Source organism: Arachis hypogaea, chromosome 17, assembly GCF_003086295.3.
Source record: "Arachis hypogaea cultivar Tifrunner chromosome 17, arahy.Tifrunner.gnm2.J5K5, whole genome shotgun sequence".
NCBI lineage: Eukaryota > Viridiplantae > Streptophyta > Magnoliopsida > Fabales > Fabaceae > Arachis > Arachis hypogaea.
In genome coordinates this window covers 120,673,773-120,689,664 of record NC_092052.1, presented here as the reverse complement: position 1 = coordinate 120,689,664, position 15,892 = coordinate 120,673,773, and the positions used below count along the sequence as shown (strand labels likewise).

General features: G+C 30.3%; 2 protein-coding genes across 6 annotated transcripts; one reads left to right on the top strand and one right to left on the bottom strand.

Moving 5' to 3' along the window:
- Positions 1–9,157: 9,157 nt before the first annotated feature.
- Positions 9,158–13,242, top strand: LOC112765491 (protein ABIL2). Of its 5 annotated transcripts, none has more exons than XM_025811392.3 (11): positions 9,158–9,632; positions 10,093–10,145; positions 10,278–10,409; positions 10,566–10,648; positions 10,749–10,899; positions 11,741–11,840; positions 11,986–12,078; positions 12,168–12,210; positions 12,302–12,384; positions 12,542–12,687; positions 12,816–13,242. In XM_025811392.3, exons 3-11 carry the CDS (start codon positions 10,305–10,307, stop codon positions 12,984–12,986), a joined length of 975 nt encoding a protein of 324 aa, XP_025667177.1. In that variant the 5' UTR covers positions 9,158–9,632; positions 10,093–10,145; positions 10,278–10,304; the 3' UTR covers positions 12,987–13,242. The 5 variants fall into 5 exon arrangements, with proteins under 5 accessions (XP_025667177.1, XP_025667173.1, XP_025667175.1 ...); XM_025811388.3 differs by having other exon boundaries at positions 12,299–12,384; XM_025811390.3 differs by having other exon boundaries at positions 9,325–9,529; positions 12,299–12,384.
- Positions 13,243–13,484: 242 nt separating this feature from the next.
- Positions 13,485–15,844, bottom strand: LOC112765493 (uncharacterized). The gene is made up of 4 exons (XM_025811393.3): positions 14,796–15,844; positions 14,411–14,483; positions 14,267–14,322; positions 13,485–13,795 (listed from the first exon to the last, which is right to left on the bottom strand). Exons 1-4 carry the CDS (start codon positions 14,843–14,845, stop codon positions 13,681–13,683), a joined length of 294 nt encoding a protein of 97 aa, XP_025667178.1. The 5' UTR covers positions 14,846–15,844; the 3' UTR covers positions 13,485–13,680.
- Positions 15,845–15,892: the final 48 nt, after the last annotated feature.

The following is a 15,892-nucleotide window of genomic DNA, read 5'->3' as shown; positions in this document are numbered from 1 at the left end:
ACTAGCCCACTATGTACGGTACGGTACGCTGCTACTTCAAGCTTTGCTCTTGCTTTCCATCCACTATGTCTCATGGCCGTTGCTACACGTATTGATAATGGGGGTACACGACAAAAGCTGTTCTGCTGCAGTGGTTGCAGAATTTCAGGTAGGACAACTGATAAGTCGATAATGTATGGAGAACATGAACATTAGGTACACATGCATGTTTAGTCTAATTTAAACGGAAATGTGTTAAATAGGAGTTGATTGAGTGGAAGTGCATGTGATTAGTAGTTGCTGGGTATTTAAAGTTCTGAGGGTTTAGGTGTTAACAAAAGCTAGTAATGATTAAGGTTGTAATCAGTGTATGAAGTTCAGAAGTTGATCATGGTTAAGTGTTAAAATAAATCCACCGGTTTAAATCCCTCACTACTAGGTACAATACCATATTACCATGTGTTATTCCAATTTTCACCATCCATTATTTTTCTATTTCAAAGTAAACATGCATATTGGACTCATGGAAATTAGGTATTTTTTAAATCTATGTACTTTATTATTCTTTTATGTTTTATTAGTTTCTAAATTAATATTTTATATTAGAAAAAATATTAAACAAGGATTAGTGTAATTGTATTATTGTAGATTGATAAAGAATTATAAGTTGTAATTTTTTGAAATTTTACTATTTTAAACTAATTTTTAAGTAATTATATTTTTCTTTATCATCTTTAAGAAATTGGTTAATTTTTTATCTATTTAACTTAGGATTATTTTATATTTTATTGACTCCTTAATCAATTAACATAAGGTTAAAAATAAGATAAAAAATTATTTTCTATTACATTAAAAAAGAAATGGCTGCAATGTTTAGTTTTGATTTAAATATTAAAAATTTTAAATCATTCAAAATTTAAAGAGTACCATTTAAAAGTATTTTATAATTTTTATTTGTATAATAATTTTTTTATGTTGAAAATAGATTAAATATTAGTTTTTCACATTTAATATTATGTTTTTGGGTGTAGCTAATAATAAAACAAGAGAAAATTCCACTCTCCTTCCCTGCAAGATGCTAAAATGACACTCTCCTCTCTTCTATTTTAAATGTACATTTTCCTCCCTTCTAATTTTAAAAAAACCTTCTCTTTAATCCATTTTAAATTTTTTGTGTTAACTAATATTAACTTTATCTATTTTAAAAAAAAATAAATTATTTTTTGAAAAAATACCCATTAACAAAAAATTTATTTTTTAATTTATCATTAAATTTTGCTTACCAAAATACCCTTTAATAAATTATTTTTTATTGATTAAATTGTATTTTTATTAAAATACTTTTAAAAAAATTAATAATTAAATTATTTTATTCTAAGATACCTATCCTTCAATAATTTTTTAATTATTAAATTATAATTTTATCAAAATTTTTGTTAACAATTATTTTTATATTTTATTATTAATTTTTTTATATCAATATATATTATTTTAACATTAAATAAAAAATTTTACTTCTGTTAATATATATATAACAATTAATATATATTGATATTAAAAAATAATCTTACTAAAATTTTTTATTTAATGTTAAAATAATATATATAAATTTCAAAAAATTAATAATAAAAAAAAATTGTTAACAAAAAAATCTTACTACTATTAATATATATAACAATTAATATATATTGATATTAAAAAATAATCTTACTAAAATTTTTTATTTAATGTTAAAATAATATATATAGATATCGAAAAATTAATAGTAAAATATAAAAAAATTATTAACGAAAATTTTGGTAGAATTATAATTTAATAATTAAAAATTATTGAAGGGTATTTTAAAAAAATTAATATAATTATTAAATTTTAAAAAAATACAATTTAATCAATAAAAGAATAATTTATTAAAGGATATTTTGGTAAGTAAAATTTAATGATAAAAAATAAAATTTTTGCTAATGGATATTTTAAAAAAAAATAATTTATTTTTCTTAAAAAATGGATAAATTTAACATTAGTTAATACAAAAAGTTTAAAATGGATTAAAGATGAGGTTTTTTAAAAGTTAGAAGGGAGGGAAATGTACATTTATAAAATAAAAAGGAGAAAAGTGTCATTTTAACATCTCGTAGGAGAAGGAAGTGAAAATTTTTCATAAAACAATGTATGATGATTTTCATGTATCATATTATTTTTTTCATGTTAACAGTAAATTTAATATTATCTTGATATATAAAATTATAATTTTGTTTTAATAACGAAAATTCGATCGTATTAAAATTTAGCATTATAAATCTTTTTTGAATTAATTTGAAAAATAAAAACCCTAATATTTATTGATAAGAAAATCTAAAATAATAAAATTATTATTATTATTATTATTATTATTATTATTATTATTATTATTATTATTATTATTATTATTATTATTATTATTATTATTATTATTATTATTATTATTATTATTATTATTATTCGCCTTGGCCCAAATAACATGAGTCCTTATCCATTTCATTTGTTTTTGGTTATCTCCTCAATTTTTTTATTATGTTTCATTCAATAACAACACAAGCCCATTACTTAACAAAAAATATTAGATTCAACACCCAAAAATCTAATAACTTAATTATCACTATCTCATCATTACTGCTAATCTAATCTTACATCAGTAAATATCAGGCTGATTCACAACACCTGCACTACCTGAATTTCTAGTAAGACCTGTCTCTTTTTTCTTTCTCCAACATATTTCAGCAAGTGAGAAAAAAAAAAACTTTCTCACAGTAGTATTGCCATTTTATTATGGCGGTGCTATGATATTGAAATAAGATTTTCTTTCAGCATCTACTGAAATGAGGTGGTAACGAGGAGAGTTAGATACGTATTGGTATTGTTGTTGCAGGAGCAGACACAAACTATGAAATAACAATGGTGGCAGGAGTTGTGTTAAAAATATTAAATAGTTGTTAATAGTTTAATGAAAATAACTTTTTTGTTGATTTTTGTTGTCATTGAATATGGACATGCTGTTTTTATTTTGTAGTTGGATCAAGTTATTCGACAATAAACCATTAATAAAAAATTATTTTGGGTTATAATAATAATAATAATAATAATAATAATAATAATAATAATAATTATTATTATTATTATTATTATTATTATTATTATTATTATTATTATTATTTGGATATGGCATGATATTTAGAGCATGTAGTAGTTATTTATAGTTTGGTACATGAAAATCAAATAGGACCATGATAATGCTATCATAGTAATAATGAATTAAAATTATAAATCACAGTAAAATAATAATAATAATAATAATATCTTAAATCTTTCTATTATTTTATCTTTTTTTACAAATTCATTAAATTTTAAAACACAATTTTTTAATTAAAAATTATCTTTATTGTAAAAAATAAATCACATAATTTAAGTATATATATAAAAATATAAAATAAAATAAAGAAAATTAATAAAAAATAATAAACAAATTGAAAAAAATATGTTCGAAAAATTATAAACCCTAACTGTTAAATCCTAAACCCTAAATTCTCGACAACAAACTCTAAACATTAACCTCCAATCCAAAATCTCTAAATTATAGCTCAAATCTTAAATCATAAATTCTAAACTACAAATTTAAATAAAAAATACCAAATAAATAATCTTTAACCATAAATGCTAACTCATAAATCCTAAATCATAAATCACACTTTCTATTCTATCAACAATAAACACTAATTTCTTAACTCTAAACCTTAAATAATATTATACATAGTAAAATATTAATAAAGATATTTTGTATAACTTTTTTAATTAAAAATACCAAAACTTTAACATTTATTATATACAATCCTTTAAATTAAAAAATTTCTACTAAAACCTAATATTTCAAAATGTCAAATCTAATATTGTAATGATTGTAATGAGTAAACGAGTTTTTAATTTTTATGTGAGAATAATTTTGTTTCAAAGGGTTTATTAAATAATATTAAAGTTAACCTAAAATCTTCTTCTATCAATTTAATTGTCATAAAATCATTTATAGATGTACACCTATAATTTTTATAAGTTGCATTTTTTTTTTGCTATACAAATTAAATTATGTGAACAGACTAATACACATTAACATAAAATAGATATATAACCAATTTTTATTCAGAACATATTTATAATTTTAGCCTTCAATCAATTTATTAATATGAATTATAGTTGTTTTTAAATCATATATATATACATATATATTCTTCTTTTAGTTTTATTATTAAGAGTCATTGGAAGAAAACAATAGTAAATCTTTTGGTGATGGAAAAAATAATAAAACCCTGACACTAGTGCCACACAACAATCATGAGATTTAAAAAAAGGTTGAATCGAAAGCTCGCGATTTGGGTGAGAATTCTCGTAATTTGGGTGAAAAATTAAGAGTTGTTAAAGGAAAGGATGCGATTACAGAATTATTGGCTCCTCACATGCCTGATGGTCATGTTAATGAGGCATGTATGGATGATGGAGAGGGTTGACAACAAGTGCTACATAAGGAAAAATTCACAATGGATCAGCCATTAGGTTTGAAGGACCAAGATGAAAAGTAACACAAATATGGTTCGAGAAGGGTTCCAAGGCCCAATTTGCATGGTGATGGAGGCAAATTAATTGGCATTAGGATGGGGAAGCGAGAAAAATATGAAATTGCGCCATCTCTATCGCACAAAACTCCTACACATCGTGGAATTTCTCTACGGAAGAGTCCGCGGCCTTCCTCTCTGCAGAACTCGCCAGTTGATAAAAATGGTGGCACAACGGAGAAAACTTTAATAGACGAAAGTATGGCAGGTGCAGCGTTAGGGGGTCTGAAGGTGATAATTATTGAGGATTAGAGTGTGCTAGTACCACAGGACAAACCACCTATTAAGGTTGGTGATTCTATTTAGAGTTTATGTTTTTATTTATTCTATCCCTTTATTTATGGATAGTTTAAATCTGATTGTTTGGAATATTAGGGGTGCTTCTAATAAGTTAGCCCGGGTGCATTGTAAAGAACTTGTTAGAAAATTTAGACCTATTTTTTTTATTGTGGTTGAAACTCACTCCCCTTTCAGCATTTAAAATTGTTTTGGGAAAGATTGGGGTATCACTCTGTTGGTATAGTGGAAGCAGAGGGGGCATAAGGGGGTATTTGGTTTCTATCATCTATGAAGGGTGTTTGCTATAAGTTCATTGATGGTTTTGATCAAGGTGTTACTGTTGAGGTTCAATCTGATAATTTAATTTGGAGGTGTAGTGGTATTTATGGTAGTCCTCGATTTAATAAAAGGGTTCTCCTTTGGGATTATCTTGTTGCACAATCCATAGTTTTTCAAGGACCTTGGATTGTTCTTGGTGATTTTAATGAAGTCATATTTTCTTATGAATCTAAGGGCTGTCAATTTTCTCATCAAAGAAGAGACATGTTTGCTACTTCATTAGGGGATAGTGGTTTGTTTGATCTGAAGACTATTGGGAGACAGTTTTCTTGGTATAGGAGGGTGAAAAATTATGTTGATGTGGCAAAAAATCTTGACCGAGTCTATATAAATAGTTGTTGGTTATCTATCTTTACAGAGGCTTATGCAGAAGTTTTAAATAGGCTTCAGTCTGATCATTGCCCTATTCTGATGTGTTGTAAAGATCGTCCTCAGCCTAAAGAAAATCGACCTTTCCGATTTGTTGCTGTTTGGGCTACTCATCCCAGGTATAGGGATATTGTGAATCAGTCATGGTAGTCTGGTAATAGAGGGATTCATGGCAAGCTTTCGGAAGTACAGAAGAATTCACTAGAGTTTAATTCGAAGGTATTTGGTAACATTTTTGTTAAGAAATGTGAATTAGAGTAGCAAATTAATTATTTACAAAAGCGTTTGGAAGTGGTAGATAGCATTTATTTACGTCAGAAAGAGCAACATTTGCTTAATAATTATAATAATACTCTAGTGCAAGAAGAGCTCCTATGGTTCCAAAAGTCCAGAGAGCAGAGGGTAAGGTTCGAGGATAGGAATACAAGATTCTTTCATATTCAAACTCTTGTGCAAAGAAAGCATAATAAGATTCATGGCCTTTTTCTCAAGGATGGAGTGTGGGAAACTGATCCAGAGGTTTTGAGTCAAGAAGCAGAGTCTTTCTATAAAAGCTTATTCTATCGTTTAGATGATATTGATTTGGGTTGCCTTGGTGATGTGCCTCTTCCTTCTTTGAATGAGGAAGCTTGCAATAATCTTACGACACCAGTTACTATGGAGGAAGTCAAAACAGCTGTTTTTCACATGAACTCTTTTAAAGTTCTGGGTCCTGATGGGTTTCAAGCTTTCTTCTTCAAAGAATATTGGGAAATCATTGGTCTTGATGTTTGGAAGATGGTTAAGCAGGCATTTTTCGGTGTTACTCTTGATCCGAGAATGATGGAGACCTTACTGGTTCTTACTCCAAAGGTTGATATCTATGAAAAATTTTAGGCCGATTAGTCTCTGTAATGTAGTTTACAAGATCATCACGAAGGTCCTTGTTAATAGGCTCCGTCCTCATCTTGTAGAGATTGTTGGCCCGCTTCAAGGAGGATTTATTCCGGGACGAGGAACTCCTGACAACATCATTATTGCTCAAGAAATCCTCCACTTTATAAAGAAGACTAAATCAAAGAAGGGCACACTGGCCTTTAAAATTGATCTGGAGAAAGCTTATGACAGAGTTGATTGGAGGTTTTTAGCTCATATCCTTAAGAGCTTTAGTTTTCCTATTCCTACAATTAATTTGATTATGAATTGTGTCACTGCTTCCTCCTTATATATTCTTTGGAATGGGAATCGTCTGAATGGCTTTACTCCTAACTGGGGTCTTAGACAAAGAGATTCTATGTCACCCTATCTTTTTGTGTTGTGTATGGAGAGATTGACATGCTTTATTAGTCATCAGGTTGATTTGGGTTTGTGGGATCCAGTTGTTATTTCTCGAGGAGGACGAAGAATATCCCACTTAATGTTTGCAGATGACTTGCTTCTATTCTGTAAAGCTACAAAGAGACAAGTGCAAAATATGATGTTGGTCTTAAAGACTTTTTGCAAAGCATCTGTGATGAAGATTAATGTGGAGAAGTCTAAAACGCTTTACTCCAAGAATGTCTCTGCAACAAGAAAAGAGGTTTTCACTGTGGTATCCTCTACCAAATTTGTTTAGGACTTGGGCAAGTATCTTGGAGTTACCCTTAGCCATTCTAGGGTGACCCGTTCAGCTTTTAATAGTGTCTTGGATAAGATTCGGAGTAGACTAGCAAGCTGGAAATGGAGTTTACTAAATCGAACTGGTAGACCCTGCTTGGTTAATTTTGTTGCAGCCGCTATTCCCACATACTAGATGCATGTCTCTATTTTTCCTAAAGGAATCATTAGTAAATTGGAATCTATGATGATGAATTTTCTTTGAAAAGGACAAGTTGATGGAAGAGGATTGAATCATGTTAGTTGGAAGGTGCTGGTTACTCCAAAAAAAGTATAGAGGTTTGGGGATTAGAGATTCTTATTGTGTGAATATTGCTCTTTTTGAGAAACTAGTTTAAACTTTTTTTCAGCAGCCAAACAAGTTATGGGTTCAATTGTTGGATGCCAAATACCGATCATCTCTATATGATTGTTTTAGTTGTCCTAAGAACAAGAACTCTCCTATTTGGAGGAGTCTTTACAAGGCTTGAAAAGTATTGAAAGATGGATTTACTTGGTGTATTAAAAATTTGAATCAAAATTTTTGATTTTCTAACTAGAGGAGAGAATGACAGTTATCTAATGTCCAATGACAACAAAAACCAACAAAAAAATTATCTTCATTAAATTATTAACGATTGCTTAATACTTCCAACACAATTCCTGTCACTACTGTGCTGCTCCACAGTTTGTGTCTATTCTTACAACAACAACATCAATATGTATTCAATTTTCTTTTTACCACCTCATTTCAGTAGGTACTAAAAAAATTTTGTTTCAGCATCATAGCATAACCCTTTTATTATATATGTTTCTCAAGTTTCAACAATTCTTATCTTTTCAATTTTCTGGCCTTAACTCTCTGTCCTTAATTAATTATGTGTCTTATTAGTTTCATACACATGAAATGAACCTTTCTCTTTCTTAATTTGGTTTGTAATTATTGCAGACGAGGAAAAGTATAGTACCTAGCTAGCTAGTAAGTAGTATAGTACCTAGAAAAAGTATCACAAGAAAAGAGATGATGGAGATACAATATGAGAAAACCAAGTTGGATCCGAACTTTCCAGACTTGGGCCTTCATTCAAAATCATTTTTGGGACAAAAGAATTACAAAAATATTGTGGGCAAGGGGCCCATTTCTATCAAAACTAGTATAGAAGCCCCTCAAGTGTTAATGTCATTAACTATTTTATGCTTCTGGATTCTCAAATTCATCTTTAAAATAAAAATATAAAATTTTATGTTTTTGTATTTTATTTGATGATAAATTAAAATAAGTTATAAAAATTTAATTAATTTTATTTTTTTATTCAAAAAATTTTTAAAAAATATAATAATTAAAAATTTAATTATAAAAAATTAATAAAAAAAATAATAAAAAATAAGTTATGTTTTTTATTAGTATTTTTGTATTAAGATAAATACAAAATATACTAATTTAATATCTTTGAACACAATATTTCTATTCATATCTTATATGTGAAATACGATTTTGTGTTTCTATGTCACTGTCTCAATATCTGATTCCTGAAAACAAAGGTGTAATTATGTTTAGGATTAGATTTCAGATTAAGAATATGAATCTATTACTACTGGTTAGTGAATGTAAAATGACATTTAAGATACTTTAATCACGTATTTAAATTAATCTTGTAATAATCTCATACAGTTTAGACAAATAGAAGAAGACAGAAAACCCATAAAGGTAAAAAAAAAAAAAAAGTAAATCCTTGGGTTTACTAATAACTCCTTTACATGCTATTCCAAATTAGTCATATTAAAAAAAATAAAAAAAAATGGGGCCATGATGAGAGAGAAGTGGCCACCATCACTGACCAATTTCTTCCTACTTCCCACAGCTGTTTGGAGTACTATTTTCTTCTCTAACAAATATTTTATTCCATCCTATATATAGAGTTGATATAAAATTAAGACACCTGATTTCAGTTAGATTTTAAATCTAAATAATATTACACACTTAAAAATTTATATACAAATGAATAGAAAATGGTTGATACAATAGATAAATATTCTAATAAATAATTTTATAAACTTTAATTTTAGAAGGTGGGATTTATACTCTGTTTTGTTTGTTTGTTAAAATGATGATAATTCATTTAAATTTTAAACAGAATGAAAAAGAAAATAAAAGAGAAGAAATTATTCCGGATTCCGCTGCCAATATTCCGAGTGCTTTCTTCTCCTTCCACCCACTAACTGTTTAAGTTGGAAAATTTTTGAGCTGTCCCTTTTACACTGCTGCGTTTTGGTCAATAACTCAAACACCAAACCGTTTTGGTTTTTAGTTGGTAAGTGTGTGTCTTTGTTTTTTGTTTCACATTTTCGTTTCAAATGGGATGTGGGTTTCACACTCTAACCACTGCAAACTGAAGAAAAAAGAGCTGTTACCAGGTTTGTTTCTGCATTTTCCTTTAATACCATTTACTCAATTTGTTATTTTTCTGCTTAAAGTTAGCAACTTGTGGGCTTGATGAGGTTAAAATTTTGAACTTTTGATGTTTTTAAGTATTTGGGTGGGCTTTGCTTTTTGAGTGTCAATTTGAATTTTGATGTGGAAATTGAGTATATGTGAAGATTCAGACAAAGTGATGGAATTTTGTGCTGTTCAGTTCAATTTGTTGTCTTGTATAGTGTGGAAATTGGAATTGTCTCTCATAGTGTATAGTGTTATGTTATATGCTACTGATTTTGTTGTTAAAGCTCTGTTTTTGAATTATGGTATATACTTTTTTCCAGACAGCCATTATGTTAGATAATCAGCTTTAGGTATCTTATTAGTTGTTAGGGATGAGTTTGTCTCCTACTTTATCCCTCTTCTAATTACTGTCTTTTTTTTTTATTTTTTTGTCAGTGTATGTTATCTATCAAGGGCTTGAAGTTTTCTCAACAATCTTCTTCTAAAAGGTTACCAATCTTGGTTTTGATATTCTTTTTTTTCTTTTGGCAGTGCTTTATTTTCATTTTTTCTTTAATCCTCATCACTCTGCCACCATGAATTCGAATTAACTGTTATTCATTTTCTTTCTTATGGATAAGGTGTTCTTGCTTCTATTATTTTCATTCATGGGGAAGATCACCACTTCTGCAGTACAGCCTGTGTCTCAAGAAGCTTCAACTGATGATGAGATTTTTATGCAGCAGAGCTTGATCTTTGATGATAGTCTCAAGGTACTTTGGTCATGTGTAATGCCCTTTTATGTGGCGAAGTTTGTTCCTCGACCATACCTCCGTCATGGCTAGTGCCTGTTTGCATAATGTATCTCTTGCTTTTATTATATGATTTTGTTTGCTAACTATTTCTCATATTTTCATCACTGTTCCTAGGATTTGAAAAATCTCAGATCACAGTTATACTCAGCTGCCGAGTATTTTGAACTTTCATACACCAATGATGACCAAAAACAAATGTGAGTTACTTGCTGCGTGCTGTTATATATGCATGATGGTAGTATTATATCCCTTATTCCCATCTTTATTTTGTTTTCTCTTTTCGTGTTGTGGTCGCAGAGTGGTAGAGACATTAAAGGATTATGCGATTAAAGCTCTTGTGAATACTGTGGATCATTTAGGTTCTGTGACATATAAAGTGAATGACTTGTTGGAAGAGAAGGTTGTTGAAGTTTCCGGAGCAGAGCTACGTGTATCTTGTATTGAGCAGGTATACTTAGTGATCTCCACTTTGCTTCAGATAAAGTTAGTCCATTAAAGGAAAGCTCAAACTAATTGCTGTGACAGTGGAAAATTCATTTATCTTTATCTTAGATTATTGGAGGCATCAACATGGGTTTGTTGCTTTGAGGTGCTGAGAATAAATATGTTTTTACTTTTTAGGCATAGTTAGAATCATTTCATATATTCTTTTCTCCTTTATTTATAGGATCCAGGATGAGTCATAAAATGTATGGTTACTAGGAAGTGAAAAAACTTAGAAATTCATGTTGGGTCCTCTTTTAATGCTTCTGGATACTCTAAATTGACATCATTCATTATTGATTTAAGTGTTTGTATCGATACATGTAGATAGAAGTTTGCATTTAGATGTTAATCTTATGAGAATTTCAGATGTTTAGCAGTATAGTATCTTATTAGCATTAAGCATTTATATCCGGATAATGTCATATCCATTATTCTAGTCTAGTATCTAGCAGGATAAGACTTGGTTTTGTTTATTGTATCACTTTTAGAGAGTCATGTATGTTTATCGCATCAGATAATGGTAGCAGTATAAAAATCAGTGGAGCTATATTCAGTTATTGTGATCAATGGCTAAAATCTGATAGTGGTGCTCATAGGGAATCTTTGCATGGCTGATAATTATCTGTCTATTACAAATGACTTTCGAGTTAGAAGCTTGCTTCGCCAGTATGTTGTTATTTGCATAATTTTTCATATAAAGTTGTTTTTGAGGAGCTCTGTCTTGATATCATTGAAATTGATTATTGTGAAATTTTGTGAAGACGGTTAACATTTTCTTCTTGGTGCATAACATGGTACATTAGAGAATGAGGACGTGCCAAGATTATATGGATCACGAGGGGCGTACCCAACAGTCGCTGGTGATCAGTACTCCAAAATATCACAAGCGGTATATTCTACCAGGCAAGTATATACTGCATTCTTCTTAAAACTGTCATCTTACTTAACTTGTTACTTTCTCCACTTCCATTATACTTTCTTTCTATCACTTATTAGGAAGTAAGCCTGTGATTTTAAATTCTCACATTCCTTTAATTTGTAAGTTCAGCTGGGGAGACCATGCATGGCGCGAACCAGACAAAATCGTCCTATGTTGGGTGCAACCTAGATGACGAAGATGACTGGCTTCACTTCAAGAGTGGTACCTTCTGCTTTCCAATATCAATCATCTTCGGGCTAACCTTAAAAATATAAACTTATATTCCTTTCACTCTATTTGTGTCCCAAAAGCTGTTCGAGCTACAATTAGAGAAACACCAACATCTACAGCAAGGTAACTACAAATTCTGCATGCTGTTGTCACATTAAATTGGCCTTTTACTCGGATAAGTATCTTGACATAATTCTTCATTTTGACGCAGTAGAGGGCGTTCACCATCACCTTCTGTCCAAACTGAGAGACCTGGAGGTTTTTCATTCACCTCAACCATGCCAAGAAAAGTTTTAGGTTGGTATACACACAGATCTTATAATATAAATATACTAGAGTTCATGTTATTTTTGTCTTTCAAATTGTTATTTCTTTTTCATGTCCAAACAATGGCGAAGATATAGGTTAGGTTTCGTAGTTACCCGAATTCATAGTTGTTTTACGTGTAATGTAGATAAGCGTTCTGTTTCACCGCATAGATTCCCACTTTTACGCACCGGGTCGCGGTCAAGTAGGCCTACAACACCAAAGAGCAGTAGACCAACTACTCCAAACCCTGCTAGACCAACCACACCCAATCCTTCCAATGCAAGACAAAGGGTAAGTTTAACATTGTTTCTTTACAAATTTCAATTAAATTAATGACATAAATGCTAGTTGTTTGCTCGGTACAATATGAACAAATTCTATAGTTTCTTCAACCACATCTCCATTTATGTTTCTACCAGTACCCGTCTGAGCCACGGAAATCAGCTTCAATGCGATTGCCGGCCGAAAGAGACAATGGCAAAGAAGTCGAACAATACCCCAGTAAAAGTAAACGTCTTCTGAAGGCGTTGTTAAGCAGGCGCAAGTCTAAGAAGGATGACATGCTATATACATACTTAGATGAGTATTGATGCACAAAATCTAGAAGCAAAGGGAAAGAGAAAAGATGTCATGAAAGCTTGGAAACAAGTCAATTTTGCATTATAGTATTTCGTCCATTTGATCCAATAGGTTTCACTTTGTCACTTAAGAAGAAGTATTATACGGTTGTTATTGTTATTATATAGTCTCCAAAATGGTCTTGCATGATAGTTTCATTGTTGATATTTTATTTTTAATGGTTAAACATGTTATATAATCAAGTAAATTTGGTTTCTCTTTTCGACTTTTCGGTTTGCAGGGTAAGGCTACATATGTTTCTCAAATTTGAGCAAATAACATGACTTTTAATTTATCTACAGTAATATCAAAAAATTTTTCTAATCTACTTGATTTTGGTATCTATTTTTCCTTATCAAATAATATTTTTCATGCCAATTATCCAAAAAGCTACTTCCATTTTCTTCCTAAATGCCATTTAAAGCAATAAGCAACATTCCTCTTTTTACAAGTTGGATGGAAGTCATAAATTTGTTGGTGGAAGAATATCAATTTTGCCACATGAATGAGTAAAACTTGGTTACACAATCTTAGAACAGAATCCAATAAAAGGATATGAAAGTGAAAAATGCAAACACAAATACAAATATACTATGAGAAACCTAATAGGATTATATATAATGGTTGGAGTAGCAATACATTCTTTAAGAATAAGAAAAGTAAATGTCACAACTCCATTCCTTGACCAAATTCTTCAATCGTTTTTGTGGCCAGTGTAAGGACATCTACAAAAGCACTAAAAGATGCCCGAAGAAATCTTGCTTCCGTTGCCTCAAAGTGCCTGAATGGAACATAGGAAAAAAAGTACCATTAGATATTCTGCAGAACCCTTTAAGCTGAATTAACTAATTACAGAAAAAAGTTTACTTTCTTAAAGATAAAATCCAACAAGTTTTAGGCATTCTCATCACATCAACTAATGATAATTTAATCACCATAACTGATGATGATTGATGACTGGAGATTGATTACAAAGATATGTTCGGTCCACGTTCGTGAAACATTGTATTTGTGTTGGATCACATGGCAGGTAGGTCAGAAATGTGTGGCTTAAGTAGTAAGTAACAAACTATTAGCTAATCACATATCTGTCTAACTAATCAATAACAACTCAATCTAAACAATAATTAAACCGAAGTAATCGTTTACTATTAGAACATTAGCGGAACAAGAATTGTTTCAGTTGAACAGGAAAGGATGCACAAGGCATGCAGATCATAATAATAGCATAGAGGGTAGAGAAGAGACTCACACTGAAAGCTTTCCATGAGACACTGCCATGAGTCGTTTCACCTTGTCTGGTTGCAACTGCAGTAGACATGAAATCAAATTAGAAACCCAATGAGAAATTTTTGGGTAAAAGAATGGAAATTTGATAGCTTGAAGAAACAATGACCTCCTTATCAACAGCTAAGGCTGCGCATACGATAGCAGCATTTTGTTCATGTCCAAAATCCACTTCTAGGTCACTGTAATGGTCATGAACAGTTACTAAGAGACAAATTTGGTAGATTAGCTTATCAAAGTTTTCATCATTGATTCTCCAAATATTTATCAGAAGTTGGTGAGTTCGTATTCAAATAACACGGTAGCCACTTGCACACAGCTATAATTCACAAATAAGGGATCAGATACCAAACAAGACCACACACTAGAAATAAGGTAAACAAAAGAAGACAAAAATCAAAACTTGGGAGTCATAATATTCATGGATAGCATATAAAACAATGCAAATAGAAGATTAAAAAAATATTAAATTTTTCACAGAGAGAGAGAGAGACCAGCTGAATGGCCATTGGGAACCAGCTTCTGCTGTTGCTGTGGCAGCCATTTCTGTTCTGATTGGCGAGAGCGAACAGGGGTTGGAGACGAAGAGGGAAGCTCCTGAGGTAGATGGCTAGGGTTTTTCTTTGTTGAGCGCAGTGTTGAGAAGTGAAATAGTTGAACTTGATGAATCAAACACTACAATTGGGAGTGACAACTTTCGTTTTGGTTTCTTGTTGGTTCTTTTCTTCCTTCTTAGAATGTGTACACCATGACTACTACTGCATTTGATCTCCACTCACTAAAATATCTAATTATTTTCTCTTGTATTTTCCATATTTGTGCCATGGGATTCTTTATTTAAATAAATTAAATAAATCTTTTATTTACTAAAATAAATACTTTTAAAAATTAATACGAAAATGATTAGGATTAGTTATCTCGTTTACAGATAAGTTTGAATGTATCTCGTATATACTGTAAATGAGATAAACGTATCTCGTATACACTGTAAACGACACTGTAAACAAGATAAGGTTGGGTCAATGGTGCATGTATCTCGTATATACTGTAAATGAGATAAACGTATCTCGTATACACTGTAAACGACACTGTAAACAAGATAAGGCTGGGTCAATGGTGCTAGCAACCTATACCCCACCATTTCAATCTCTTTTCTCCATATACCATCAAGGTTGTTCAATATCAAACTCTTCAACTCGAACAACGAATTCAGACGCCGAGTACACATCAGTATCTGATTCTCACACTCAAATACCGCTACTACTTGACATTTTTTTTTATTTTTTGGAAAAAAAATAGAAAAGAAGAAGATATGAAACGTGTGTGTAGAATGTAAACGTTTTAACTTAATAGGTATCTCCTTTACAATGTAAAGGAGATAAATAATTTTATACATTTTCATAATAAATTTTACAATTATTTATATCGGTAAATAAAACATTTATTTAATTTATTTAAATAAAAAATCCTTGTGCCATGCCGAAGAAGATTGTCTGTCCAGTGACACCTTTGTGATGTGGATTGTATTTCATTTTCATTTTCCACTTCTCTGTGTTTCTTGTCCTTTATCTTGACAAAATCAAAGTGATAA

Bases quoted from the DNA above. Each gene is read 5' to 3' on its own strand.
- LOC112765493 (XM_025811393.3), bottom strand. From the start codon at position 14,845: ATGGCTGCCACAGCAACAGCAGAAGCTGGTTCCCAATGGCCATTCAGC. The intron at 14,323-14,410 runs GTCATTGTTTCT...TGTCTACTGCAG, and splicing joins CCTTAGCTGTTGATAAGGAG to TTGCAACCAGACAAGGTGAA. The intron at 13,796-14,266 runs GTGAGTCTCTTC...TGTTCCATTCAG, and splicing joins TCTCATGGAAAGCTTTCAGT to GCACTTTGAGGCAACGGAAG.
- LOC112765491 (XM_025811388.3), top strand. From the start codon at position 10,305: ATGGGGAAGATCACCACTTCTGCAGTACAGCCTGTGTCTCAAGAAGCT. The intron at 10,649-10,748 runs GTGAGTTACTTG...TTGTGGTCGCAG, and splicing joins AATGATGACCAAAAACAAAT to AGTGGTAGAGACATTAAAGG. The intron at 12,688-12,815 runs GTAAGTTTAACA...TGTTTCTACCAG, and splicing joins CTTCCAATGCAAGACAAAGG to TACCCGTCTGAGCCACGGAA.